The sequence below is a fragment of the Puntigrus tetrazona genome, chromosome 3 (assembly GCF_018831695.1).
Source record: "Puntigrus tetrazona isolate hp1 chromosome 3, ASM1883169v1, whole genome shotgun sequence".
Lineage (NCBI taxonomy): Eukaryota > Metazoa > Chordata > Actinopteri > Cypriniformes > Cyprinidae > Puntigrus > Puntigrus tetrazona.
The window spans coordinates 23,666,677-23,694,041 of NC_056701.1; the positions used below are offsets into that span (position 1 = coordinate 23,666,677).

The 27,365-nt window shown below is 38.1% G+C and overlaps 4 protein-coding genes and 1 non-coding gene across 6 annotated transcripts; 3 read left to right on the forward strand and 2 right to left on the reverse strand.

The window, feature by feature from the left end:
• Positions 1 to 1,262: 1,262 nt before the first annotated feature.
• LOC122333342 (MIEF1 upstream open reading frame protein-like) lies at positions 1,263 to 6,342 on the reverse strand. 2 transcript variants are annotated; one of them, XM_043230914.1, is made up of 2 exons: positions 6,217 to 6,342; positions 1,263 to 1,519 (listed from the first exon to the last, which is right to left on the reverse strand). In XM_043230914.1, exon 2 carries the CDS (start codon positions 1,473 to 1,475, stop codon positions 1,263 to 1,265), a length of 213 nt encoding a protein of 70 aa, XP_043086849.1. In that variant the 5' UTR covers positions 1,476 to 1,519; positions 6,217 to 6,342. The 2 variants fall into 2 exon arrangements, with proteins under 2 accessions (XP_043086849.1, XP_043086857.1); XM_043230922.1 differs by having other exon boundaries at positions 6,211 to 6,308.
• A 1,013-nt stretch (positions 6,343 to 7,355) lies between these two features.
• Positions 7,356 to 14,336, forward strand: si:ch211-256m1.8. The gene is made up of 4 exons (XM_043230858.1): positions 7,356 to 7,410; positions 8,764 to 9,211; positions 9,331 to 9,729; positions 10,104 to 14,336. Exons 2-4 carry the CDS (start codon positions 8,765 to 8,767, stop codon positions 13,980 to 13,982), a joined length of 4,725 nt encoding a protein of 1,574 aa, XP_043086793.1. The 5' UTR covers positions 7,356 to 7,410; position 8,764; the 3' UTR covers positions 13,983 to 14,336.
• Positions 14,337 to 15,557: 1,221 nt separating this feature from the next.
• Positions 15,558 to 15,629, reverse strand: trnac-gca. The gene has a single exon. It is a non-coding gene; the product is annotated as a tRNA-Cys (tRNA).
• Positions 15,630 to 15,808: 179 nt separating this feature from the next.
• mpst (mercaptopyruvate sulfurtransferase) lies at positions 15,809 to 18,035 on the forward strand. The gene is made up of 2 exons (XM_043235475.1): positions 15,809 to 16,436; positions 17,268 to 18,035. The coding sequence occupies exons 1-2, from the start codon at positions 15,848 to 15,850 to the stop codon at positions 17,567 to 17,569; spliced, it is 891 nt and encodes a 296-aa protein (XP_043091410.1). The 5' UTR covers positions 15,809 to 15,847; the 3' UTR covers positions 17,570 to 18,035.
• A 141-nt stretch (positions 18,036 to 18,176) lies between these two features.
• On the forward strand, positions 18,177 to 20,613 carry LOC122341829 (SUMO-conjugating enzyme UBC9-like). Its single transcript, XM_043235476.1, has 7 exons — positions 18,177 to 18,585; positions 18,797 to 18,879; positions 18,990 to 19,073; positions 19,389 to 19,461; positions 19,587 to 19,696; positions 19,844 to 19,923; positions 20,041 to 20,613. Exons 2-7 carry the CDS (start codon positions 18,814 to 18,816, stop codon positions 20,102 to 20,104), a joined length of 477 nt encoding a protein of 158 aa, XP_043091411.1. The 5' UTR covers positions 18,177 to 18,585; positions 18,797 to 18,813; the 3' UTR covers positions 20,105 to 20,613.
• The last annotated feature ends 6,752 nt before the right edge of the window (positions 20,614 to 27,365 follow it).

Below are 27,365 nucleotides of genomic sequence, written 5' to 3' on the forward strand. Positions count from 1 at the left end.
CGATCTTGTACCTCCCTTAGACAAAGCAAGAAAGTTGGGAAAAAAAAAAAAAAAAAAAAGTGTTCTCATTAAGTACAGCTGAGCAATATGCAGAACTTATTTGCTGTTCAAATAGCTTGTGTTGCTATTGAGAAAGAGAGAGAAAAAAAACACACGTATGGCAAGGCTTGATATAAAGAACTGTAAGATGTCCCGGGCCTGAATAAAAAAAAATGTAATAAAATATGAAATAAAAATGTAAATTAAATTTATTTTTACCTTTAGCAATAATTTTGCATAGCAGTGGAAATCAACACCATGACTGCGCATAATTTTAACCAGGGGTAATATGCAAATAGGAAACTAAAGGGAACCCAAAATAGATCCTTGAGGGACGCCACAAAATTGAGAAGCATGAAACAAGGAGGCATCTCCAAGCACTACAGAAAAGGACCTGTTCAACAAATAAGATAAACCAATCCAAAGCCACATCACTTACAGCAACTCAATTCTCAGATGGGTGATTAAGATTTTATGGTCCACGGTGTCAAAGGCCGAGTCAAGAAGAATTCAAATAGAATACAGGCTAGTGTCAGCTCTTGTTGAGAGTGGAGTCAGTTGCATGGACACTTTTTGAAAAATCTGGACGAAATATTTCTAACACGGCAACTAGGAGATGGGTCTTAAACAGAGGGGTCTTGAGAGGCCTCCTTTAGTAGCGGCTAAACTTTACAAAACACAGCTTTTAGAAACCAAGCGGTTGGAGCAAATTCGATGGTTTGGAGTCAGAAAAAGGGTATGGTCATGCTGAGTAAACCATCATTTAAGGTTAAAAGTGAAGTGATTCATCAGATTTTATTCTTGGGTAGAAGCTTGTTATGACAGAGAGAAAGTTGCTGGTGCTGCCACCTTGTGGTCCCAACTGCTTATATGCCACATATTTTTTCAATTTAATTTCAATTTAGTATAAATGTATTTTTATTTTTATTCTGTGTCAGGTTTAGTTTTTATTCATTTCCAATTGATTATTTTAGTCCTTCGATTTATTTTAATTATGTGCCAAACAAATATTTAAAATGCGAAAGTTTCACATGTATATAATAGAATTATATTCTTCTTAATGGCTCAAATCATATGGTTTTTTTTTTGTGTGTGCTTTTATCTCAACTGACAACAAAACATCCCAACATGCGCATCCCGCGACTGCCTGCACTGTTTCCGATGCGCAGACGCCTTCTTACCGGCTAGCGGTCAGACAGTCCGGTGCCGATGGACCACTTCTTCTACACCAACCCGCCCAGCCCACTGTTGAGGAAGAACTGGCCTCTCTTCAGCGCGTCCTCCCTCTCTGCTGGGGCGCTGAGGGTCTGACAGCGCCTGAACTCTCGGGTCACTGCGCGCCGGTAGTAGTCACGGTCGGTGTACTGTAGGTGACGGCCAGCACGAAGCAGTGCTCTGTACAGCTGCAGCACGGCGCTGCGGGACCAGCCGCCCATCAGGGAAAGCTCAGAGCGGGCAGAGACAGACGTCTCACACACACCTGCCAAAGAATGCAGACACTTAAACACCACAAAAGAGCTGCGATCACGGTTGTCGATTCAACATACAGCTCACACAATCGAACCGCATTCAAATCTCCACATTTCAGTGCTCTTTTTACACAAGGACAGTCCGCAATGCATCCTCCGTTTTGGTTATCGACATCGCTGTTGACCTTTTTCAATGTCGTATTTGTTTGTTTGTTTTAGGGTTAATGCTATATATGCTTTAGTGTAAAATGCTTGAATATAATACTTCCTGCGTGTGTTTTAAGATGAATGAGGATGAATAAGCGACAGTCGTGAAAGGCGGGTTTCTGAGTTTGATGCGGTGTAATTAATCAGAAAGGTCAAGAAGTGGTGAAAAGAGCATTTTGCAACATCAAGATAAAGACTGCAGCGAAGAAGAGGAAGAGCGCTCGGGGCTGAGAGATAAAATAGAGAAGAAAAGCAAAAAAAAAAAAAGGTTTTACCATGATAAAATGATAATAACTGATAAGTCTCGGCCACGCAAGCATTCTTTTGAAACAATATCACTCAGAATATGGACGCATTTTAACAAAACAAAAATAAAGTCTGTGTTGTGATTTTTAAACTGCTCTATTGGTCAAAACAATTAATGGCTTGGTTTCTACAACCTTTAACCTTCACTTAACTCGTGCCTTTAAACTTGAAAAAATGCACACCTGTAATGTTTTCTTCCAAAGCATTTTTATGAAAGCTGCCTAAATATCTTAATTTAACTAAGACCTAGTCTTGCCTTAAGCTAAACCACATTTGTGAAACCGGGCCATTGAGTTGATCATGATAATCCTAATTGAATTGAATTGTGAAACCAAGACTCACACCTGCTGTAAAATGGAAGTACTGACACACAGAAATTTAAGCTATAAACTAAAAGCATAGAAACTCCAATTTTGGTTAAAATGTAAAGTTGTAAAGACGCATTTGCACAGCAGAAGAATAAATGGAGGAAATGTAGATCAAAAAACGTTTTGGAATTGGATCGTGAAGCGCCTGAAGTATACTCGTAGGAAAAAACGCAACACACCGGCACCCAATTATAGTGATTGTATCGAATCTAGAGATAGGTGCATCATCCCATCCCTAACAGCAGTTAAGCTTATTTAGAATTTTTTAAATGTCATTTTTTGGTGAGTCTAGGCTAAATGTCATATTTTTGATTATACAGCCACTGATTGTTTTATGCATGAATCGGGCTATATATAATTTTTTTTTTGCCCCTCTAACAGGTAAATTTTTATGGTGCAAAAACTTTCACCGTCTCTTTACACATTGCATTTTTACCCATTTTAGGAAGGCATGGTTAAGTCTTAACTTTCATAAAGAATATCTCTTTGGATTTGACACTTTAAGTCTTTGCAACTTTAGGGATCTTATCTATGCACTAGCAGCTTGTGACACCCCAAAGGGAAAGGAAAACTTTAAAATCGCGTCACAAAAAAAAAAATTTAGATTTTCTAAACCGTGCAGTTTAAACAGTTACAGAACTGTTAACGGAGCAGCAGACTCAACTTTGACTAAACATTTAAGGCAATCGGATTCCAAAAACAATTTGACTTCGCATAACTTTTGGGTTTTACAGAGAAAGAGGAAGTAAAGTTTAAAAGAATGACTGAAAAAAAAAAAATGAGAAAATGTGGGTTCTTTCTAAGAGAGGCACAGTTACAAAAAGCAGAGTAAACTTCATAGTTACGGATATATAGAACGAAAAGGACAGGCAAAATGGACAAAACTTGAAGCCCTATTGCTTGAAGCACAACAGGGTATTTGTTGGAGGAAACTGCGTAATTTATGGAAGCTTGGGAGAATATATTTGGTGGTTTGGCTGGACAATTAATTGAAAAGTAATTGAAATCGAAAAACTCAAACTGCAGCTAAAGTAACTGCCATGTATATGACGGCAACATGGCAGAAACTGGTCAACAAAAATGGATACGGCCTCTGGTTAAATAAGCAACCCAACTGATTACAGTGGACAAAAATGAACGTACATGAAGTTACAAATTGTTCTATATTAGCCAGAGCTGTCCTTAGCAAAAATGTTGCCCTAAGATTAAATTAAGAGACACAGTCTTTAGGAAAGATGTATAGAGAGGGAAGATATATTAAGTCTGAAGGAAAGAGTGCATGACATGAATGAAAGAGTGTATGAGTGTTTCTGAAAAAATTAATGTAACTACACAAGATCAAACCTTTTTTGCAAGTTTAATGAAAAGACAACTGAGGTTTACGTGCAAATTAGGCGAAAGAAATCTGTTAGACTAAACCAGGAAAATGGCAATTTAATGTATATTATAATCATGATAATAATAATAATATTTATTATTAATAATATTATAATAATAATATTTACCTGTTCAGTGTAGTATTATTGCTTTATTTTAAGTTAATGTCATATAGCTTTATAAAAATGCTTGAATAATTTGCAAAGTACTTGCAATAGTTCCTTAATTTACTTTAAAGAGGACATAATACATTTTCTTTCAGTTTCTCGTGTTTCTCAAGTTTGCCCATGTAGTAATATTGCGTCCTTCTCACCCTTAAAGAACCTTTCGTTTTATCAGCAAAGCTTTTGTTTAGCGATCGTTTTAGCGATCAATCTGTGACATTGACAAAAAAAAACGGGAACAAAAAAAAACTTGATTTATCTCATCAACTTCTGTAACCCGAAATGAAGTGCGTTGATGTTCCCACTTCGGGGTGCGTTTCCCGAAAGCAACAACTGTTGCAAGTTTCGTGATTAATAATAGAATTTAACGGAACTCTATACCATAGTTAACGATGCTTTAGAGAAAAGCGTACCTGGTTTGATGCGTGTATGCGCTCTTTCTGGAGCCGGCCCTTTATTGACATCATACAGGGCCATATTCAAAAATGTATTAATTTATTAATTTTTGGGGGGAAAAAAAAACAGAGAAATACTTTTCTTTTTTTTTTTTTTTTTTTTACTTTGGCCATGATTGGCACGGGAATCCAACTCTTTGAAGTGTAAAGTCAGAATGCATGAAGTAGCACTAGACACCCCCTTTAAGATAGGATGAATAAGCAAAAGTTATGAAAGTTTTGAGTGTACGGGGTGGAGAGGAGAGCATGTAACATTAAGCAATGATGAGACAGGTGTAAACTGCATTGAGGAAGAGGAAGAGTGCTATATAAAGATGCGACTTATTAGAAGTCACATACATGGGTTTTTGAGTTCCCTAATAAGTTGTATAAAAGGACTGAGGAGCAAACCACTCTTCAGATGCTGCTTGTGTCTGATGCCCTATCGAGGGACGCCTTACAGCATCTCCAACATCGCTACTTAGAGTTTGATTATAGAAGTCTAATTTAGATGATTTGAAAAAAAAAAAAAAAAAAAAAAAAAAAGTAATCCACCTGTGAGACTTTACTTATAACTGCAAAGTACAAACTTATCCTCAAAAAGGAACAACCACAAGGAAGTCTTCTACATCATTCCTGAAGGACTTCAAACTGTGAGGAGGTGAGTACTTCATGGCAGGGCCAAAAAACATTCACAACTGATAATTAATAATTATCACAATATAGTTCAAATCTTTAGGCTTTTTTTTGCTCCTAAGCAAAAGCTGTAGAAACCAGACAGCTAAATGTGGTTTGAAATTATAATTTATGGTGATAACATGACAAACATGGCAAGTTTTTGAATTTTTTACACTTTTCCTAAACAACATAAATCATAGAATAAAATAATTTTTATAATAATTAGTTTCTGCGTGTCAAAATCGTTTCAAATCATGAAGCTTGTTTGTTTCCTAACTTTGATTTTTACTTTTTTTTGCTCTCATATAATAGGATACACTCCTATTTTTATTTGTGATCTATATGTATATGTGTGTGTGTCTCCTAGGGATGCACATTTTACAGTAACTCCAGTTTAGTAATTGCTTGACTTTAAATTTATGTATATTATAATCTGTAAAAATTGTACCAACCCAAGGCTGAAACAGAATTATTCTGACTGTTTTACGTGTTATTAAAACTACCCATTGGTCTTATATAATAGCACTCATTTAGACCACGATAACCACAGGTAAAACCACAGATGACGGACATCAATAGCGTTGTACAAACACCGCCTTTCAAAACAAACACAGCTAAAAACCAATCCAGTGCTGGCACGTGCGACTTCTTGACCACATTCTTAGTCATGTGACTCTGTAATTACATGCAATAACACCGAACTCATTATTAACGATGTTTTTTTTTATTATTATTAAATTTATTTCAATTAAAAAATGCCTTTATAACTGAAGAAACAAAAAATAGAGTGAAAGCTTGCCTGCCGCACCCAATATTTTGTATAATCTGGTGTATATATATATATATGTATATATATATATATATATATATATATATATATATATATATATATATATATATATATATATATATATATATATATATATATATATATATATATATATATATATATATATACACACACACACGTTGGTACATTAATCACTACAATCAGTTGCAATCAGTTACAGCGAATGTGAAATATGCAGAGCTGCAGTTATTTGCATGCTACCGTTAGCTAGCCTCATCTCCAATGACCTTCTTTAACTGTGTAAATATAACAATAATCGCAACCTCTGAGGGCTCGCCTACTTCGTAAACTCGTATTCGGAGCCGATCAAACACTTTAACTCACGTTTTAAGTAGACAGAAGTGAATGTTTGGCTTGTCAAGGGTGGAGAGAGATCAGTCTTGAGTGCGGGGTCGATCAACGCCGCTCCGGAAGAAGACGCGAGTGACTAGACTAGATTAGTACGTTACTTCCGGGGTTATTGGAGAGAGAGAGAGAGAGAGAGAGAGAGAGAGAGAGAGAGAGAGAGAGAGAGAGAGAGAGAGAGAGAGAAAAGCTTTTTACGTGTTTTAATATATACTACGCACCTTTGAAAATAGCAATTATTGATATAAATAAGCAGCTACACAGACAGATGCATGATGAGCACTTGTGGTTGGCCTGAATAAGTTAAAACAGTTAAAACATTGTTCATAATCTGGATGCCTTGACAAAAAGCACCTTCCTCACGTGAAACACACAAACTTGCCTCAATACATTCTTTGTTTAGCTAGCAACAGACATCCACACATGACAAAAATCATCACCACACAGTACATCACATGACAATGTTTTTTGACGTTTCTATGTCTTAAGGAACTCCTCGTCCTTCTTCCATTATCTGATGTCTTTTAGTTAGATAATGACACTTCAGTGTTGTTTACAAGGAAACCATGATTACAGTGAGTAAAAAAACGTCCAGATTCTAGTCATACTATATCTTAAAACTGATAAATGAGTTTATAAAGCAATACTGAGCTAATTTAACTTCACGCCCTTCACTGTACATACTGAATGAAGAAGGATGCAGAAAGGATGATGTTTGTGGGACATTAGATTAATAATGTTTCTAAATGAGAGAACAAGACATTATTAAATACACATTATTAAGCAGGTTATTAGCGCATACTAAGAAGGATCAAATACAGCTTGCAAACAGACAATATAGAAAGCTCAATATAGACTTGGATCTACAATGAGCTTCTGCAGTAGTTAATGTTCAGATTAAAACTGTAATATCAAAAATGGTGTAAAGTTGTAAAAGCTATAAATGAGTCTGCCGGAAATTCTTTTACTGCACATACAGAAGAGAAATGTCAGTGGGACAATCTGTCCTGTTTCGCCGTCCATTTCTATTGGGAGATAGGAAATTAAATTCCTTAATTGGAATCACTAGGTTCAGATTACAGCCCTCTTCTCACTTGTTCACTGCAACAAAAGATTGTTGCTCACTAGCACTCACTGCACTGACAAGTCGACATATACTTTGGGAGTCTTAAGGTGAGTAGGATGTAAATTTTCAGCTCTGACATTCAAAGTTTGTTGACAAACCTTAAATAACTTTATGTTTTTATATGTTTTGTAGAACTAAAAAAAAATAAATGTACAACTTGTGTATATATATATATATATATATATATATATATATATATATATATATATATATATATATATATATATATATATATATTTAATCATTCTAAACATTTCAAAATCAAAATATATATATTCAGTTGTATGTTAAAACAATAAATACATTTTGTTGGAGGCTATTTGATTTGACCTCTAATTGTCAACTACTCATGAATTTACTTTCTTTCCAAAAATACTGCTGCTTTAACTTTTGCGTTACATTCTCCTTGTAACTTACTTACAATGTACAACTTAATTGATTAATTGACCGATTGGTTGATTGATTGATTTAGTACAGCCATACATTCAAAAATTCATAGAAATATGCTCGGTTAATATGTAATATGTAATGATTTAAAAAAAATTGAGGTTAAACAATTTGATTTATGCATTAGAATGTCAAATCTGTGAGTAAAAGTTATTTGCTAGAAAATATATTTCTTAACCAAATAAGATTTGTTGGTTTGTTGGTCACATGGCATGGTCAAGCGGGTTCAGGATGGTTTAAGCTATTTTAAGCAGGATAATGTAATATTTTTCAGGCAATTATTATTAGATATTGTTGTATGAGAAAGCAAAATTTGTCAAATAGTAATTTGTACATATTACATATTATTGTAGTATTCATACATACTTGGGTGTAGCTCCTATTTAATGTGAATGAATTCAGCAGAAATCAATGACATCACATGATCAAGGTCACCTAAAGTGAACTTCCATGTCACCAGGGAGCATAAACGGAAAAAAGAAAGATAGCATTACAAGAAGAGACACAGTGTGATTAAATCAGGCAAAATCTAATTATACAACTAGGGGCATGCAGCATGAGACATATTCCCATGACAACTGGCTATACAAACAACATGCTATATTTATTATGGCCAAAAAATAATTTTGAGTATGTTCACCTTTAAAGGTTGTCCACTGATTGTGAAAGTCAATAATAATGTACATACTGTATTTGTATGCCTTTGAAACATGCTTGTGGGTGGAGTCAAACTACATTCCCAAGCCACACTGAGACTTTTGTGCTGGAAATAACACTTTATTGAGCCACGTAATGAAATTATTGATTTACACATGACAAAAAAAGTCATGTGTCACATGTACCCTGAGAAAGCATACTGTGTGTAATCATTCAAACATGGACTTAAATTTAAATCACATGACACAACTGTAGCGTGAGCTCTTAATTTGTATGTTTCATCCTCTACTCTACAGGATGGCCCTACCTGATTATCCTATTCCAGAACTGGAAGTTACTCTCCAGGAGGCTAGCCGCGTGCTTCAGCTCACCTTAAATCCTGACCAATACCAACGTTATAAAACTGCCCTTCTTCAGCAGAAAGATGCACTCCAGGAAGTCCAAGAACAGCTGAAGAAACACGTCTCTGGACATGAGAACTGGGTGACTGGGGAATTCAAAAATCGGCTACTCTCTTGCTATGATCCTCTGCCCAATTCCACTGCTGTTCCTTCTGTCCTGCCCTCCTCTAAGCTGAAGGGGGAGTGTGCACAGATAGAGCGAGCTGCAGCCCTGCTTTGGGCAGCTGCTAAGCTGTACAGTGAACCATGGCTGGTGGAAGGGGATATGCCAACTGAGCGAACCCAACAATCGCAGGTTTTTGCGGCTAGTCGCCTACCAGGCAAGAGCCAGGATGAGCTAAAGGTAAGGTTTTAGTAAAAAAAAAAATTTACATCTAACTTCCAATTTTAAGATTCTTTACCAGTGTAATTTTTAGAAATGCTGACTCACCCTTAATGACACACTTGACCTTAATGTTCCAGACATACCAGGACAGTCTTCATGCCATATTGACTTGTCAAGGGGGTATATTTCCAATTCAAATTTTATGGCATCCAAGTTCAGGAGAATCTCTTTCTCCTTTACCTCTCAATGACATCTATGCCCAACTGGTGCATGCAATGAGTCACCCAGCAGCAGCCTCCGAACAAGATCCATCCACTATTTGTGGTCTGTCTTCTCTTCATCGCCAAGCCTGGTATTCTGTGAGAATGGAAATCTTAAATGCAGGGGGGGAAGCAGCAGTTTCTCTTCAAATGATGGAGAGTGCCATTCTGGCTGTTTCCCTTGAAGACAACCCAGCACCGGCCGATCTTGCAAATATGCTCAATGCTGTCCGGCTAGCAGAAAAAGGTGGCAGATGTTTGAGATACTATGATAAGGTATGTAAAAACAAACTAGGATGCTTATAATTACCATTTTATAATTCACAATTGAAGAATTTAGGCCTATAGTCCATCAAACTGCAAAGCTTTTTAAAATGAAAAAAAAAAAATCATATTCTTTGCATTTTAAATTATTTTACCTCTAATTATTACATATATATTTTGCAACATGCTTTCAAACTAAAATTCAATTAAAATTCAAAAACGAAACTGGAATTTATAGGCATTGCCAGTTCAGTTCTAAAGGATGCACAAACTGTGATGATTTCTTTAACATGTAATTATAATTAACGCTAAATCAAACTCACATGTCTGTAACGCTTAGATATGAATGGCAGAATTACATGACTATTTACCATATTCATCAACAGGTGCTGAACTTGGTGGTTTTTAAAGATGGCCAAGCAGGCCTTTTGTTCGAGCATAGTGCCCTGGATGGAATGGTAGCTGGACTTGTTGTTGAACGTCTGTGGCAGCTCTCAGAATCAGAAAACAGAGAAAAAATAAACACTCAAACCAATGGTTTAGCTCCATCCTCAAACAGTGGTTCCCTTCATCCTAAACCTTTGAAAATGCCACTGAATGGCATAACTTTGCCGAATCAGTCTCTTTCTAGCCTTCAACAAGACAGCCAGTCTGTCGTGACGTTTGAAGTTTCATCTTACCCAGATATCTTCACCATCTTAAGGGGCCACAGAGGTTTATTTGATGCATGGATTAATTTCACTTTGCAGCTATCCTTGAGGCAAACACTTGGGGATACAGCTACAAGCCTTATCATGGTGACACCCACTCACATGCGTCACTTCAAACATGGCCGCTGTGATCCCACATACTCCACATCTGTGAGATCTCAACAGCTCGTTACAGCTCTGGCATCTTGCATTGGCCCAGACAAGGTTCCCCGGTACACAAATGAGCTTTTCCAACTCTTTCACCTTGCCTTTTTAGAGCACAAAAACCTCATTAAAGCCACAAAACTTGGCCTAGGTGTAGGGCCTCATCTGGCAGCCTTGCGCAAATCTATGTCTCAAGATAACCCATTAAAAAACTTTCTTGTCCCTTTTGGATGCCCCTCAATTTACTTGACTGGATCAGATCTGATGGAGGGAGTTGAGTGTGCTGTAGGTAATGTCTATGCTACAAACCAACTAGCAGTCACATATCTAGGCAGGAAGGACAAAGTACGTGTAGTACTGAATGGGAAGGGTAGTTTCGCAATCATCCTGGGAAATCTCAAAGAAAGGCTTGAGCTCAATCTAAAATTAGTAATGCTTCTGGCACTAAGGTATGCCATTGCTGGGCAGATGGGAGCTATTGAATGTCTCCTGCAAGACAATGAAGAAAAACTTGTAAATGGGTTTTCAGTGGATGATGCAATTGAAGCTGTAGAGCAGAAAGGACACAACAAAACCATGAAGCCAGATTTCTCTTTAGTAATTCATGGCGGGGCAGGAGAAGAAATGATGCTGAATGAAAAGGTGATTGGTACCATCGAATTTGCCCTTCAAACAGCTCTAACTCTTGGAGCACAAGTGCTTTTTCAGGGAGGTAGTAGTCTGGATGCAGTACAAAGAAGTGTAGCTGCATTGGAGGACTGTTTCTTGTTTAATGCAGGCAAGGGATCAGTATATAACAGAGATGGGAGGCACGAAATGGAAGCCACCATTGTCGATGGACATGGAAAGAACTCTGGATCCGTGGCATGCCTGCAAAGAGTGAAAAACCCAATAAAAGCAGCACGATGTGTTATGGAAAAGAGTGTGCACTCATTACTGATTGGAGAAGGTGCAGAAGAGTTTCTAGACAGTCTTAGAGAGAAAGAAACAACAATGAAATCAGAGTACTTTGACACTGATATACGATACAAGGAGTTACTTATAAAGTCAGGTGATGGGAAGAATAACCATCCTCAAACCGTAGGTGCAGTTGCACTTGATAAGTGGGGCAAGTTAGCAGCCGCCACATCAACCGGAGGTTTAGTTGGCAAGTGGAAAGGAAGAGTTGGTGACACTGCTGTAGTGGGGGCAGGGATATATGCTGATGAGAAACTTGCCGTGACATGCTCTGGTGATGGTGATGCTTTCTTACGCCGATCAGTTGCTCACAAAGTAGCCAGCTTATACAACCTCAAAGGGTACAGTCTTAGACAGGCTTGTCGGGAAGTTATCTATGATGATCTGCAGGGAAAGTGTGCAGGAATTATTGCTGTAGACCATCAAGGGGAGGCAGTTATTGAAACCAACGCTGGGGTCATGTTTGTTGGTTCAATGGTCAACGGCATTCCTCGAACTGAAGTTTTGAGACCTATGAAGGAGTCTCAAAATGTGATTTGGGAGACTGATGAATTGGTAGCTTACCTACAGTCTAATCCTTTGACCCCAGGAGCAACTATTCTCACTCGAAAAACCATTAATGGACCTAGAAGCATCTTTCAGTTAGTCTTATCTGACTATGTAGCAATGATGCAGGGGGCACGGACTGTAGCCAGTCTACTTTGCGAGAAACTTGGTGTTCATCGCTGTGCCCTTGTGTCCATGCCAGAATTTGACAAGTCAGCTTACATCAAAATCTTACCTCTCCATGGCCTAGAACCAAATTGGAAGCCTCAGCTTGCTGAGGAAGTGGAGTTCAGTCCTTATGACCCTGGATACTGTAGCTCCAAAAGTGGTCCACGATGTGAAGATATACATCTTGATCAGGTGCAGGCAAAGATTCTCTCTAGACTCCCTACACCCAATGCACCTTCTTGCTTTGACTTCCATGGGGATCCATCTGATGGTGGCCTTTTCCCCCGCATTATCCGTGGTGAAGAGCAACAGTGGCGTGTCTGGGAAGACAAAGAACATGTAGCCTTCCTGACTCCTTTTCCAAATACACCAGGCTTTACAGTTCTAGTGCCTAGAAAACCTCTTAGCAGTGACATCTTTCGACTGAATGAGAGTGACTATACAGCCCTAACTGTGGCCACACGAAAGGTTGCACACCTTTTGCTAGAAGGAATGAATGCCCATGGTGTAGCTCTCATATTTGAAGGCTTTGAAATTGATTATGCCCATGCTAAACTGATCCCATTAGTTCCTCAGCCTAATGCCCTTAAACCCTCATCTGTGGCATCTCAGTTCTGCCCAACTTATGCAGGATATGTAACATCAGCAGATGGCCCCCCAGCTAGCAAAGAGGACCTAACAGACATCCACACCAAGATCACAAAGACTACTCCCCCTCAGTCCTGGAAAGATCCCCAGACTCACGCTACATTAGCCATTACAAGCAAATGGTATCGGGATCTCTTTCAAATACAGAACACCCTGTTTCATAGCACAGTAGAGTACTTCAACAACAAATGCAAGTATGCTTATGCACTGACCCCTATCACAACTGACACAATATCCTCTCCAATGGGTCTGGGGTCCGATTCTGAGCCAGTGTTTGTCAACATGCTGGGCCAAGATGTATACCTGGCAGACTCCATGCAGTTTGTTTTAGAGTACTTTATGAGGTTTCGCGATGGTCTTCCAGGGGCTTACTACGTGTCTCCCAGTTTCAGAGGGGAAGATCCTGATGCAACACATCTCAATCAATTCTACCATGTGGAATGTGAGCTCCTGGGTGACATGAACGCTGCCATTAGTATTGCTGAAGGATATGTTGCCCATTTGACTCAGGCAATGCTAAAGCAACATTCCAGCATTATCTTAAACATAGCTGGCACTCTATCTCATGCCCAAGAACTACTGAAGAGCTTAGAAAAACCCCTTCCAAGAGTAACTTTGGATCAGGCCATTCACATTATGCCTTCCTCTGATTGCCTTGAATGGGTTCAGGAGGGACAACCCCAGTTTGGCAGGAAGCTAACTCGAAAGGGAGAAAGAGTTCTAATTAAAAAGTATGGAGGTGCTGTTTGGCTTACAGAAATGGACCATCTTGGCGTGCCCTTCTACCAAGCATATGTTGAAGGCTCTGGCAGGAGCAAAGCCAAGGCGGCTGACCTTCTCTTGGGGTTAGGGGAAACAGTAGGGCTCGGGGAGCGTCATTCTACCCCTGAAATGGTACGAGAGGCCTTGCAGCACCATGCTGTACCAGAGGAATCGTACAAATGGTACATCAACATTCGCCAAGTCACCCCTCTTCTTACAAGTGGATGGGGTATGGGCACAGAGAGATACCTATGCTGGCTTCTGCAGCACAATGATGTCAGGGATATGCAAATCATACCCAGACTAAAAGCCAAAAAGTTCATGCCTTAAATGGTGTATCCTCAGAAGTTATATTTTGTGCAAGAATGTTCTGCAAACACAGCATAATCAGTAATTATATTTACAGTTTTAGGGTGATGGCTTGATATATAAAGCATAGAATAAATGGCAAATACTCTCAAGCATTATAGCAAAAATAAGGATATGGAATTTTATGTTTTGGGGCTGGGCTGGGTTTTGATTTATACGAAACGCTATCATTTTTAAAATCTTTTTATCTTTTCTACTTTCCTTGTTTTGTTTAACACTTTTTCTTAAAATATCAGATGAATGCATTACTGAATGACTTACTGATTCATTAAAAAAGTATAACAAAATTTTGTATAACATTATTTCAAAGTACAATAATAAAATACATATGAATTACTCTTTGTGTATTTTTATTGTTTTATCATTAAACACTGAAATACTGAATAAACTCAAAATTCCCAAGGCACTTGTCATGGCCTTACAAAATATGTGATAAAATCAGTTCTTTTAGTTTGTCAAATATTTCAAATGAACATACTTTTAACTTTTAACAGGTCAACAGGTCAGCACATCAAATACTACAGTAAACAAATACATTGTTAATTATGCTGACACTAAATAAATAATGATCAAGATGAACAGATATGCCCTTCTGTCACAATAACTATTCAGGCTAAAACAGGATGAGAGCTGTGCTAAAACATCATTATAGACTGTAATTTTATTCTCATGACCAAGACCTACTCACACAGAGCTGCATACTTTATGACAACCCTCCTAAAAAGTCTCATGAAACTGACAGCAACACTCAGATAAGGATAAGGAGCCTTATTGTCCAAGTTACCCAAGTCACGTATGGGCAGTTTGTATAAATAACAAATCAAAAAATCTTGGTCTCACTTTATATTAGGTGGCCTTATATACTTACATCTAAATTATTAATTTGATACAAATGCACTTATCGTGTACATACATGTTTTTCCATAAACGTATATGTTTTAAAAATATACCTGAATGTGAATAAATCTGTAATGAATTGTTTAACACATCCCAGACACCTTACCTGTATCCCACATCAACAGCAGTAAAAGTGTTTTGTAATACATTATGAACACAGTAAGTAAGTAAATTGTGCTTATTTTTAATGGAAATAATAGAAGTTAAGGCCATCTGATATAAAGTGGGAACAAACGTTGTGCTTCCAGATTAAGCTATGACAGCTAATCATATCATATGTCATATATTCATTACAATGCAGACATTAAAGTGACTCACTTATTTCAGAAACCTCACACTATTTGCACCCATTAAAACATCACTTGCGGTACTTGTGTTATTTCCAGCACTCATGTATTATTTTATTTTTATACTATTGAGGAAATAAGGCTATATATGTAAACAGTCACACCCATGTACACATTCATTGTGCCTAAGCAGCCATGTTAACTGCATCTTTACTAAGCAATGCAATCTTATTTTTAAGGCATCAGAAACACCTTCAATGCTATCAAAACACACAATACATACTGTTGGAAAGTCATAGAACTCACAGATAAATCCTAAAGGAGAAAACTGAAAAAAGTTTGTTGTGCTGCCAGGGGGCACCCGGATTTGAACCGGGGACCTCTTGATCTGCAGTCAAATGCTCTACCACTGAGCTATACCCCCTTGCGGTGGAAGAAGTGCTTTCTGTACCATATAGCTGTATGGAGAACCGAGTATACAGTCAAATATTGTACTAAATCTCAATTTAAATAAAGTAACACACAAATCATTGATATTGCCCCTTTCCCAGTGCACAAAACGTGAAACCAAGGTAATGCGTGAACTCTTGATTCGTTGCCCGGTGTGTTTTGCAACATCGACCGAGCGCGAGACTGAGTGACATGGCCGCTCAAGCTCGAGCTCTCGTAGCGGCGCGATGGCTCGCGGACGCTGTCAAAAGCAACCGTGTGGGACCAAACCTGCGGATATTAGATGCATCTTGGTATCTACCTAAACTGCAGCGCAACCCAAGGGCCGAGTTCGACAAAACTCACATTCCCGGAGCCTCGTTTTTCGACATCGACGAGTGTTGCGACAAGAGCTCCAAATTTGATCACATGCTGCCTACCGAGGGCGAGTTCGCGGACTACGTGGGCAACCTGGGCATAGGGAACAACACTCATGTCGTCGTTTACGATGCCAGCGACTTGGGCTCGTTCGCTGCTCCTCGGGTGTGGTGGATGTTTAGGGTGTTCGGGCACAGCTCGGTGTCGGTTCTGGACGGTGGCTTGAAGAACTGGTTAAAAGAGGGGCATGCGGTTACCGAGCGATATAGTAGACCAGAGCGTGCCGAGTTCAAGACGTCCTTCAGCGAGTCCCGGGTCAAAACTTACAAAGACGTTTTGGACAATATTAAAACCAAAACATTTCAAGTAGTTGATGCCAGAGCCAATGGGAGATTTCGTGGGGTTGAGCCAGAGCCGAGGGAAAGTGAGTATGAAGTTTTAGTTGTCATGTGTTTTTTGCTCAATTTCTTTGCAAAACAGTGTAATATTGAGTACTTGGCTGCGATTACGAAGGCAGATGTCTCCGGTCCGTGCACGTTACCCCCGTTTACTCTTGCAAGGACTTTGCATTCTGTGCAAACAACTACTCTTTGCAGTAATGGGCCACACAATCACATCGTGCAAAACAATTTAAAGCAACACGTTTGTATATTCTCTGAAATGTGTGCACTTGTTGCAAATGCACCATATGGAATATATCATTTTATATACTATCATATTATGTTCATATTTTGAATTCATATGTTATTCTGTTTTCTGTTTGTGTTGCTAGTTAGTTTATTTGTTCTTAGTTTTAAGTATTTATTAATTAATACCTCAGATTCAACTAAACGGAAATCAGAAATGATGCCAAGATAAAGTTTATTTCAAACAAAATTATTTCAGTTATTGTTTAAGTAATGAAAATATTTGTACGGTTTTAGGTAACTATAATAACCCTGCCACTTCGTTAAGAAAGTTAAATATCTTAGATCTGTAGATGCATGCAATTTACAGCTTTTTACACCTTGCATAAAACTACTGACAGCCTTTAAATTCTCTCCAGTAACACAGTAGATGGTAGTTCATGGCTGTGCTATTTCATACATACTTTTATATTTAGTATACATGTATTTTGTGACCACAGTCATATAGATTTACGAAGCACTCTTTATAGAATGTAACACGCTTTTTTAAAATACCAAACTGTACATTTTTATTAAAAAAAAAAATGCAAAAGTGCGATTAGCTTTTTTTTTGTCTCTCTTTATCTTAGACATCGAGCCTGGTCACATTCCTGGTTCGATCAACATGCCTTTTCCCAGCTTCCTGGACTCAACGTCAGGTCTAGAACGTCCCGTGGAGGAACTCGAGAAGCTCTTCCAGCAGGCTGGAGTCGACATGCAGAAGCCCTTCTGGGTCACCTGTGGTTCAGGCGTGACAGCCTGCCACATTGCCCTCGCCGCTCACCTGTGTGGCCACCCGGGCGTCTGTCTGTACGATGGGTCGTGGGGCGAGTGGTTCACTAAAGCTGCACCCGAACATGTGATCTCTGAGGGAAAAGGAAAACAGCCGTGATTAATGGGTTCTTAGACATATACTACACCACTTCACTGGAATAAAGAACTGATGATTACAAGAGTTTTAGTTGTATCAAAAATGATTGCATACAATGGCTACTATGCACTACTGCTATTGCATATACATTTAAGTCCCTTATCTGGTTGAAATAGCAGTTATATAAATCTAGATTTAGAGAGAGTTACAAGTTTATCATGATATTATTATGCTTCACCAATTTATAAATCAAAAGTAATTAATACAGAAGAAAACAATACCTAATAAGTCTCTTAATTGTGGTTATGTAACGAAAAAATTGTCATTTCAGAAAGCAAATAGTCATCAGTAATGTCGAATGCAGCTTTTAGTATTTGAGCTTTACTAATTTTAAGTTTAAAAATAAGCAAAATAAATTTAGTGATCGTTCCTGATCTCTTCACGTTGCAGAGTTTTATCTAATAAATGCAATATACTGTAACACAAACAGCTCGTGTCTCGTGTGCTAGTGTTTGAAACAAGAAGGATAATCCCTACACCCATAGAGGGCGTCTTCATATTGCCCTCAACGTTAAATTATCGTACACATAAATATACAAGTAGCTCCTGCTTGGACAAGTTTCTGTTCGTCTCTCATACGTGCCACGCTTAAAATGGCCGTTTCAGACGGACGCCTATAGTCGACTCTGATATTGCCTGACGGTCCTGAGAATAATAACAAACAAACGCCACTCCATTCCACCGCCTTCACGGATAAACGTTATTTGCCCGTTTCTCCGATGTTTTAGACCAAATCTGCATGTAATTTTAAGTCTATTACACGAGCAGCCGAGCAAACTCACTTGGATTCCGAAAACAAGCGTTCAAAACCAAACGGTTGAAAATCAAACGCTCGTTTCGGTCGCGAGGTAATTATTTTTCTCGCGCGTTTGGCTCTTTTTTTTAAACGTTTCCAGTTTTTATTCTAGGGTTCGGTTTTTTTTTTCACGGAAACAGTTCGGGATTTGCTGGAAAGGCATTTTGAGCATTTATTTGAGGTAAGACGGCAAATGCAATCGACAGCGAGTGACATATAATGCTAATGATGACATGATGTACGTTAGCGCTGAAAACACTAAAAGCCGTTCGCCTAAATCTTCACGTGCCCCGTCTAATAACGCTGTGTTCATACGAGCCCCGTTATTATGTGTATTTGTGCCTTTACGGACGCGCCAGCGACACGGTTAATGTGCGTTTTTCTGCCCGCAGGGTGGCGCTGTCGAGTCATGTCTGGAATTGCTTTGAGTAGACTGTCACAGGAGCGCAAAGCCTGGAGGAAAGACCATCCTTTTGTAAGGGACACGCGCGCTCAAACGTTTGGACGTAGACCCGCAAACCTTTCAGTCGTTAATTCCGAAGGATTTCTGTTTTGAAGTGTGGTGGTTTGGTTGTTTCTCTGCAGGGTTTTGTGGCTGTGCCGACCAAAAACCCAGATGGCACCATGAACCTCATGAACTGGGAATGTGCAATACCAGGAAAAAAGGGGGTTAGTATCCTTCTGAACAATGTTACAACCCCTTAGGAAATTACTCTTTTAGATCAAGTTACACCGAGCGCTATGTCTTGTTTAGGGTAGTTTTATTTCTTATGTATTTAACATTTATATTTGCATGCTTTTATCATGCATGCAGTATTTTCACTTATTTCTGCGTAAGCACGCTTCTTTGCATGCATTGTGCATTTTATGCTTTGATATAACATGCCTGTGGACAAATTAAAGTCTAGCGTCGCTTAGATTAGTGTGCGTCAGCCGAATAATGTTAAATGACTGATTTTAACACCTGTTTTCTGTACCGTGCAGACTCTTTGGGAGGGAGGATTGTACAAACTGAGAATGCTTTTCAAGGACGATTACCCATCTTCACCACCCAAGTGTGAGTTTTCTCTTCCTACGAGAAATGTTAAACCCTATATAGTGCCTGTCGTTGTCGTTGTCGCTTCACGTCCGCTCGCGTTTCCCGTATGCGGAGTATGTTTGACTTGTTCACTTTCTCCTCAGGCAAGTTTGAGCCTCCGATCTTCCACCCAAACGTCTATCCTTCGGGTACGGTGTGTCTGTCCATACTGGAGGAAGAGAAGGATTGGAGACCAGCCATCACCATCAAACAAGTATGCAAAAATTAAGCGTTTGCAGTCAGACATTTTTCTGAAAATGTTTTCAAGACTGCATTCATGTGATCAAAAACAATATTAGCCTATAGCATTCGTACAAACCTTTAAGCGGTAAGCTTTTTTTGTTTTTTTTTTTTTTTGTAGATACTGTTGGGCATCCAGGAGCTCCTGAATGAGCCTAACATTCAGGACCCAGCGCAGGCAGAGGCCTATACGATATACTGGTAAGTGCAGACTTTTATATCTGATTTTAGCTGTATCTCTCTTTATATCTCTGTTTCTAGCTGATGCCATGCCTGCAAAATTGATCTTATCTCTGTCCCTCGCTCTTTCTCTCGCAGTCAAAACAGGATGGACTACGAAAAGCGCGTGAGGGCACAGGCTAAGAGATTTGCTCCTACATAGAGAGGCACGTGTACGATCTTAATAAAGAAATTCTTCAGAGATGCCATTCTGATGCTCCAGAATCCTTCACCACTCAACGAAAACCCCCAAAACCGCAGTCGAGATTTGTTTAAGCTGGCTTCAGCACAGCACTGAACGAGAACGGGCGCGAAACAATTCTAAGATGAAAGCAACAAAGGCAGGTTAACGTTAGCCGCTGATCACCGACCAGTGTTTTGTATAGTGATGGTGAAATCTTGTTGTTGTTTTTTTTGTTTTTGTTTTTTTTTTGTTTCCGAGGAAAAAAATGGTTGGTGATCAGTTGCTAAGAAACAACATTTACACAGAGCAGAGCTGGTTAAGGTTTCTGTCTATATATAGTATACATACATATATAAAATTCTGTACTTTTATTTACTTTTTTACGGTTTCATTATACTAAATAAAATAAGTGTGGCCATAATATATGTAATGAGTGTATGTATAATTTGAAATAAAATGCTGAAGTGAAAAACGCAGCGTCAGTTTAACACTCAAAGTGTCCAACTTTTTACGATACTAAAGATCATGTGTGGTCCCGATCTATCTAGTGTTTAAAGTACAGTTCGAAGTGTTTTTAGTGTTAGTACAGCACCTCACAGTGTAGAAAAAGAGTTAGACTTGCAATTGTTATTCAAATTTTACACTATGGGGTATTTAACACCCCTGGTGTTGTTTTAATCCTTTAAGTGTTGTTAATAAACGTTCTTTTCGGTGCAAAAGTAAAAATGCTATTGTGTGATGTTAATGAACAAGGTTAGACATAAAATCAAGTCTTCAGACGGATGTGTAAAATCCAACATTTCTTTAACATGTGGGCAACGTGGCAACTTTAAAGCATAGAGCAGATGTGCAGAGGTTCATTAGTCATTAAGTGTTGCACGGAAAACATAAAATAGTTAATAAAACACAAAATCATCAAATTTACCGAGACACGAACAGTTCGATTTGATTAAAACTGCAGCAAGATATTTGCATCCGTGAATGATGTTCCTCGCCGTCTCATCAGTAAGCAGGTATGGCCGTGGGGTCTTTCTGTGTAATCAAGGTCTGCAAACCGAGGATAAAAAATTTTAATTATATTAGTCATCTGATAATATTTTTAGGCAGACAGTAGGCAGTGACAGAGATGTTCCACTTCGGAGATGTTTTTCTTCTTGATAGGACATTTTTCCAGGTCCCTTGCAGGTTGTTGTGAAGGTGTTATCAAATGAAGTCGCAGAGTAATTATGAATAACAAGATACAACTTCAGCAAAAATAAATAAAATATGCATGAACACATTATATAGTGCATAAATATAGAAAATCTTATTCTGAAAGATATTTTAGTAGAATAACATTAACATTTTTGTCCCTTAAATGGCGTTCCATGCAGCCACAACATGTTAATGTTACCTGGTCAGTGTTAAAAAGGTTATCTGTTCATTGCATAAAGTGATCGAGTCTCTTCAGAAAATCTGGAAAAACCACTCTTTATTTGGATGACTTCACGATCTCTTTTTGAACTTCTTGAAGTTTCGAAGTGGTAGTTGTGTAGACTGTCGATGGACGGAAATCATTTAAAATATCTTCGCTTGCGTTTCGAAAATGTATCTTTTTGCATTTGATATTTGATAATTAATACTTGGTAAATGCCAGGTGTGAACATAAGCAGATATCGTGTGGCTGCCCCTTCTCACATCCGTTTGTGTTACTGTACACATCTCTTAACGTACACCTCGCCAGCTCGAAGCCTTAACCCTGACAAAAACACAGTAAGTCACTTCTAAATGTGTTTATCGCAACAACAAAAAAGTATTCCGGGTCACTTTATAAAGAGAAAAGCCATAAAAATCTCTACACGTCTCATACAAGTCTCGATTGCTCGAAAATAAAAAAAATTTCCCTGCTGAAAAAAAACCCTAGCTAATTCCAGCATAGGCTGGTTGGCTTGTTTTAGCTGGTTTTAGCTGGTTTTAGCTGGTTTCCCAGCCTGACCAGCTAAGACCTGCCTGGCAGACTGGAAATGTGGCCAAAACCCCTCTAAAACCAGCCAACCAACCTAGGCTGGTTTTAGCTGTTTTTGTTTTTTTAGCAGGGTTGCCATGTTTGTGCGAGGTTCATCACTCGATCACGATATGTAACCACTGATCCTCTGTAGAAGTCAATTATTTATTAATACGGCAGGTAGAGTTTCGCCCACGCCGAACAAAACATGCCCAGACTGCAAGTCGGTAGGTACAAACATTACTTCTGCTTGAACTACTTTGGTCTCAGGAAATGTGTCTCTTTGATATCCGTCCAACCTACTTGGAAATTTGAATTTGCATAATTTGTCTATCTCATTTAAATCAACCGTGCTGATAAACGTGATGGGAAAATTAGAGGGATGAGCACCATCGGCAAATCAGAGAAGAGGAAAGAGAGCGACAGGCAGGTCAGTTCTGAACTCATTGTGTAATCCAATGTTCAAAACTAATCACTAAACTGATCGTTTTAGAACAACTGTGTGATCAATCACTCAAATGTGTATTCATGTGCATGCCAGGCGTGTCGAGTGCACTACCCGCAGGTTGCTTCTCTTGGTGCTCCTCACTACTCAGATACAGACTCGGGCTGCACAGAGGAGCACAGATCTTATAATATGATGGGTCACCATCTGCGTGCGAACATCTTCCCAGGTGTGTTTTGAACACTCAGAAAAATCTTTTCAGCATATTACTTAACTGTCTATCACAATTTTTGTACCGTGTGTGTCCCTTGTTAAAGGGCCCCCCGTTGCGTGGTCATCGCTGGTTAAGGACTCGTATCATCCTCATCCTCTACCAGCACTCACCCATGATCCAGAGCACTGGCACGGCCACAAAACAGATCACTTAGGTAGGCATGAAGATTATAGCTGTGTCCTCTCATTACTCTTGAATCTCTCTATATATCAGTAGGGCCACAAGATATAAAAAAATATTTTTATAATTTAATTTATAAATACATTATTGTTATTTTTATATACACACACACACACACACACACACACACACACACATATATATATATATATATATATATATATATATATATATATATATATATATATATATATATATATATATATATATATATATATATATATATATATATATATATATATATATATATATATATATATATATATATATACACACACACACCTTATTTTTACAGCTTCTAACATTCCTCTCAGAGAGCTTCAAATTTAGCCTAATAATTATGACTAGGAGACTTGTCTTAAAAGTGTTCAGGACTAATCTGAGAGCAAAAAACACTTTCATCTTTCGTAAGGAGGCGGGGCTGACCCTATATGACACGCTCTTAAAACATTAATGACATTTATTGGGCAAACAACAAACTGAAATTAATATTTGGTTAGTTTGGCTTTGATTACTTGCTAGCATTGTTTTATGTACTTCTCTGCTGTTATTGACTTTCAGATAGTTTCTAGTTGGTCTCAAAGACGTGCTTTTGATTGAACCTTTCTGTGAACTATATATTTATATATCCTATAATTAAATGTGTGTGTGTGTGTGTGTGTGTGTGTGTGTGTGTGTGTGTGTGTGTGAGTGTATATATATATACACACACACACACACACACACACAAACACACATAATTATAGGAAGTATCTCAAATGGGCACATCTTCGCTTCTCCTTCCTTCTCGTCTCGCCCTACAGTGAAGTGGACCGAGATGAACTTTCTAGACAAGCGACTGCATAAGCTGCTGAAGGAAATCGAGTTCAAGGGTGTGTCCAAATGAGCCCGACAAATAGACAATCACACCTTCAGAGAAGTGTTATTACAACACCCACACACTCAAGACATATATATTTATACAGTGCACAACATAAATGAGTACACCACCTCTGAGTTAACATAAAAGATGTATTTTTTAATAATCACTGATATAATTCATGAAAAGATGGCAAAATGTAAATGCATTAAACCTATGCCTAATAAAAGCAACAGAATAAAAGCTAAAGCGATAATATGAGTAAATTTCGCAATGCAGTTTAAATGAAAGATTCACAATTTGAGTTGAATTGCACCTGTAAGATGTGCAAACTTAAGAGAAAATCAAACTGGACACAAGAACCTGCTCGTCTAACTGGTTAAAAAGGATATAAAAAGGAATATTTGCAGTTGGAATAACCTCCAAACCCTAAAGCTCAGTGTTTTCACATGTTTATATTCTGAGGAAGAATAACAGCCGTTTTAGAATAGCTGAGAGTTGGTCTTAAAGCCGGGACACACCAAGCCCAGGTCAACCAACTAGAGGAGACGAAAGCCAACGGTGTTGTCGCCTCGCATCAGCAGTGTCGGACAAAAAAAACTGAGCTCAAACACACTGCACTGACCACAGCCACAGCCCGCTGTTTTTAGGATTTTGTCCTAAATCAGCAAGTTAGGAGCTACGTTTATCCTTGAGATGTTTTGTGAAAACGGGTCTTTAATGGGGAGAGCCTCACAGCATTGAGTGAAACACATGTCCACCGAAGGAGTGGAGCGTAGCATCTTCCGTTCCAGGTTTTTGTATTTCACCACACAGCAGTGTGAGACCTGATGACAGCGTTGATGAAACATAACTCCCTCTCACCTTCAGCACTCAGTAGCAGGCACTTCTCGCTGCCCTCCTCCTCCAGCGACATTACAACATTTTTGGATGCTTTTGGACCGGCGTATGGATCGCTAGAAGTCTCTGTTTTGTAAATATGGGCCTTGAAAGAGGTTAAATGAGTTCATTTTGCTTTGGTTACAGTAACTCTAGTGGCGACGGCAGCCATGCACGTCACTTCTGCATTAAGATAAAGTGTCACTCTTTTCACAGCTTTGGCTAACACTGAGGCACCGGGGTGTACTCATTTCTGCTCTGCGCTCTAGCTACGTATGTGCCTCTGTTTTCATGTGTGAACCCTCCTATTCACACTTAGCTGCTAATTGTCTCACTTTCTGTAATACGCGCTGTAACTGACTCCATGAATGTAAAAAAACTGCAACATGAACTCTGATAAATCATCATTCTGACTGGTTGACGTGTTAAAAATGGGAAGCATAATTAGAGCGGTATACAAAAAAACTAGTCACTATGATGTTATAGTGAAAAGTGAATCATTTTCCAGAACGTTTGGGTCAATTTCGTGTGCTGTTATTAAAGGGATATTTTACCTAAAAACAGAAAGTCATTAAGATAAATATATAGCTACATTAAAATACTTATTACTATATATTATATATATATATAAATATATATATATATATATAAACAAGTAGTGATGTTAATGTCACACAGCCCTCTACCTTTCTCATCTGAATATAAAAATAAGTGCTGAAACATGATCTTACTCTTTAATATTCATATCCAATTGGACAAATTTGTAACTGTTGCAAAAAAAAAAATCTATATATTTTGTCCTGACGTCTACTGAGAAGGAAGTATATAGCCCTGACCTCTTGAAACTTTAACTGAAAAGCCCTGCTGTAGAGCATGGTGCGATAGCAATGCCAAGATCATGGGTTTCATGAAGACAGTTCGACCAAATATATCAATACATCTGTTGAAATGGATTGCATGGCACTTTTAGAAACATATAACATTAAAGACATTTGGCGAGGTGTTGTGGGGAAAGTTTCTGCGACTGATGTCTTCTTTTGCTGTAAGATGTGGTATGAATGTAACGTAAACCTGACAGCCTCACTTGCGTGGTTTGATCTTAAAAACCACTGAAACCTGTTTTTTCTCTCTCTCCGGTTGTGATGGCTTGATCTTTTCATATAGAGCTTCCTGAAAATTCGGTGTCAAATTGGAGGCATCGTGTGTAATTAAAAAAAACGCTTTTGAAACGCATGAAAACATAATAGTATAGTGCACTCCAATATAAAAGAGGACTGTGGGAGTACCATGGTTGAGAGATGATATCAGGTGGTGCATAAAACACAAAAAAACATGCTAATACCACAGTCATTTTTAGCGGTAAAAATACACAGATGCGTAAAAAGAAAGGAAAATGTTTGGTGAAAAGAAACGTGTTTGTGAAATCTCTACACATTCACTTTCCCCGGTTCCTCCATTTTTATCTGTTTATCTTTTTGTAAACACCGCAACTCATATCGGACCAGATAAAAAAAAAAAAAAAAAAACTCACTATCACCACAGTTTTTTTCTGTCTTGATAGTTGTTGAACCACAGGTTGTTTATACCTGTTTCTGTGGTTTGTACAACTCAGAATCCAGGACTGATTCACGTGTTTGCGGCACATGACGGGTGCACAAAAATTTTAAAGGGGGAAAATGATAGGGTTTTATTGCATAACAGTGGTTGATAAAACGTCTCAAACGATGACAACTGTCTTTTGCACTAATTCTCGTCTAGAATTCAGTTTATTTTAGTGAATTGTGGTGGCTATCTATATATTATGTAAGATCTGCGCTCCGTTGCATCATATTTTCATCTATTTTCTGTCTTCCTGCGAACTGACAACTGCGTAGCACCTCCAGAGCAGATGAAATGAACGCCACATCAGCTTTTTAAATCACAGTTGAGTCAAGTTGGTGTTTCTGGTTGGTTTGTTTTTGTTTGTTTTATTATAATGCTCAATTTTTGTCCCTTATCCAAAATTCTGACTTTATTTAGTCTTATTAATATATTTTAAGCCTGTTTTTTTATACAACTTAGAATTTCAAGTTCACAACATAAACAATATGCATCCCAGGTTGTTGACATAATCCGTATTCATAAGGTTTAAGGATTTATTTGATGATAAGAACAAGTCTTTAAAAAGGCAACAATAACAAATAGAGCCTTATGAAATCTCAGTCACATTTTGTGCAATTGATTTTTTGGCCAAAAAAAGAATTCTTTATTTATCATTTAAACATCATATTCCATATTGCTTAAGTATTGATTAAAATCACTGCATGTTTATGTAATCTGTAACTGTATTAGTATCTGCCGTTCTGAATAATTATTTTGCTTGGGAAAGAAAGATGAGACACAAAAATCAAACTTTAAAAACACTTTATCAGTTTTGGTATTTTATTTTTGGGGTATTTTATTTTTATTAAATTTTATTTAGATTTTCACAGGAACATGCCGGGTTAAATATCTTGTTTTCAAAAAATGATTTGTGTGAGATTAACAACTAACAAAAATGATTCTAATATTTTTGCACGTATAAAAGGCATTTTTCATTCTGTGCATTTCTGTACATGTTTCTTTGTATAATTTAGATTC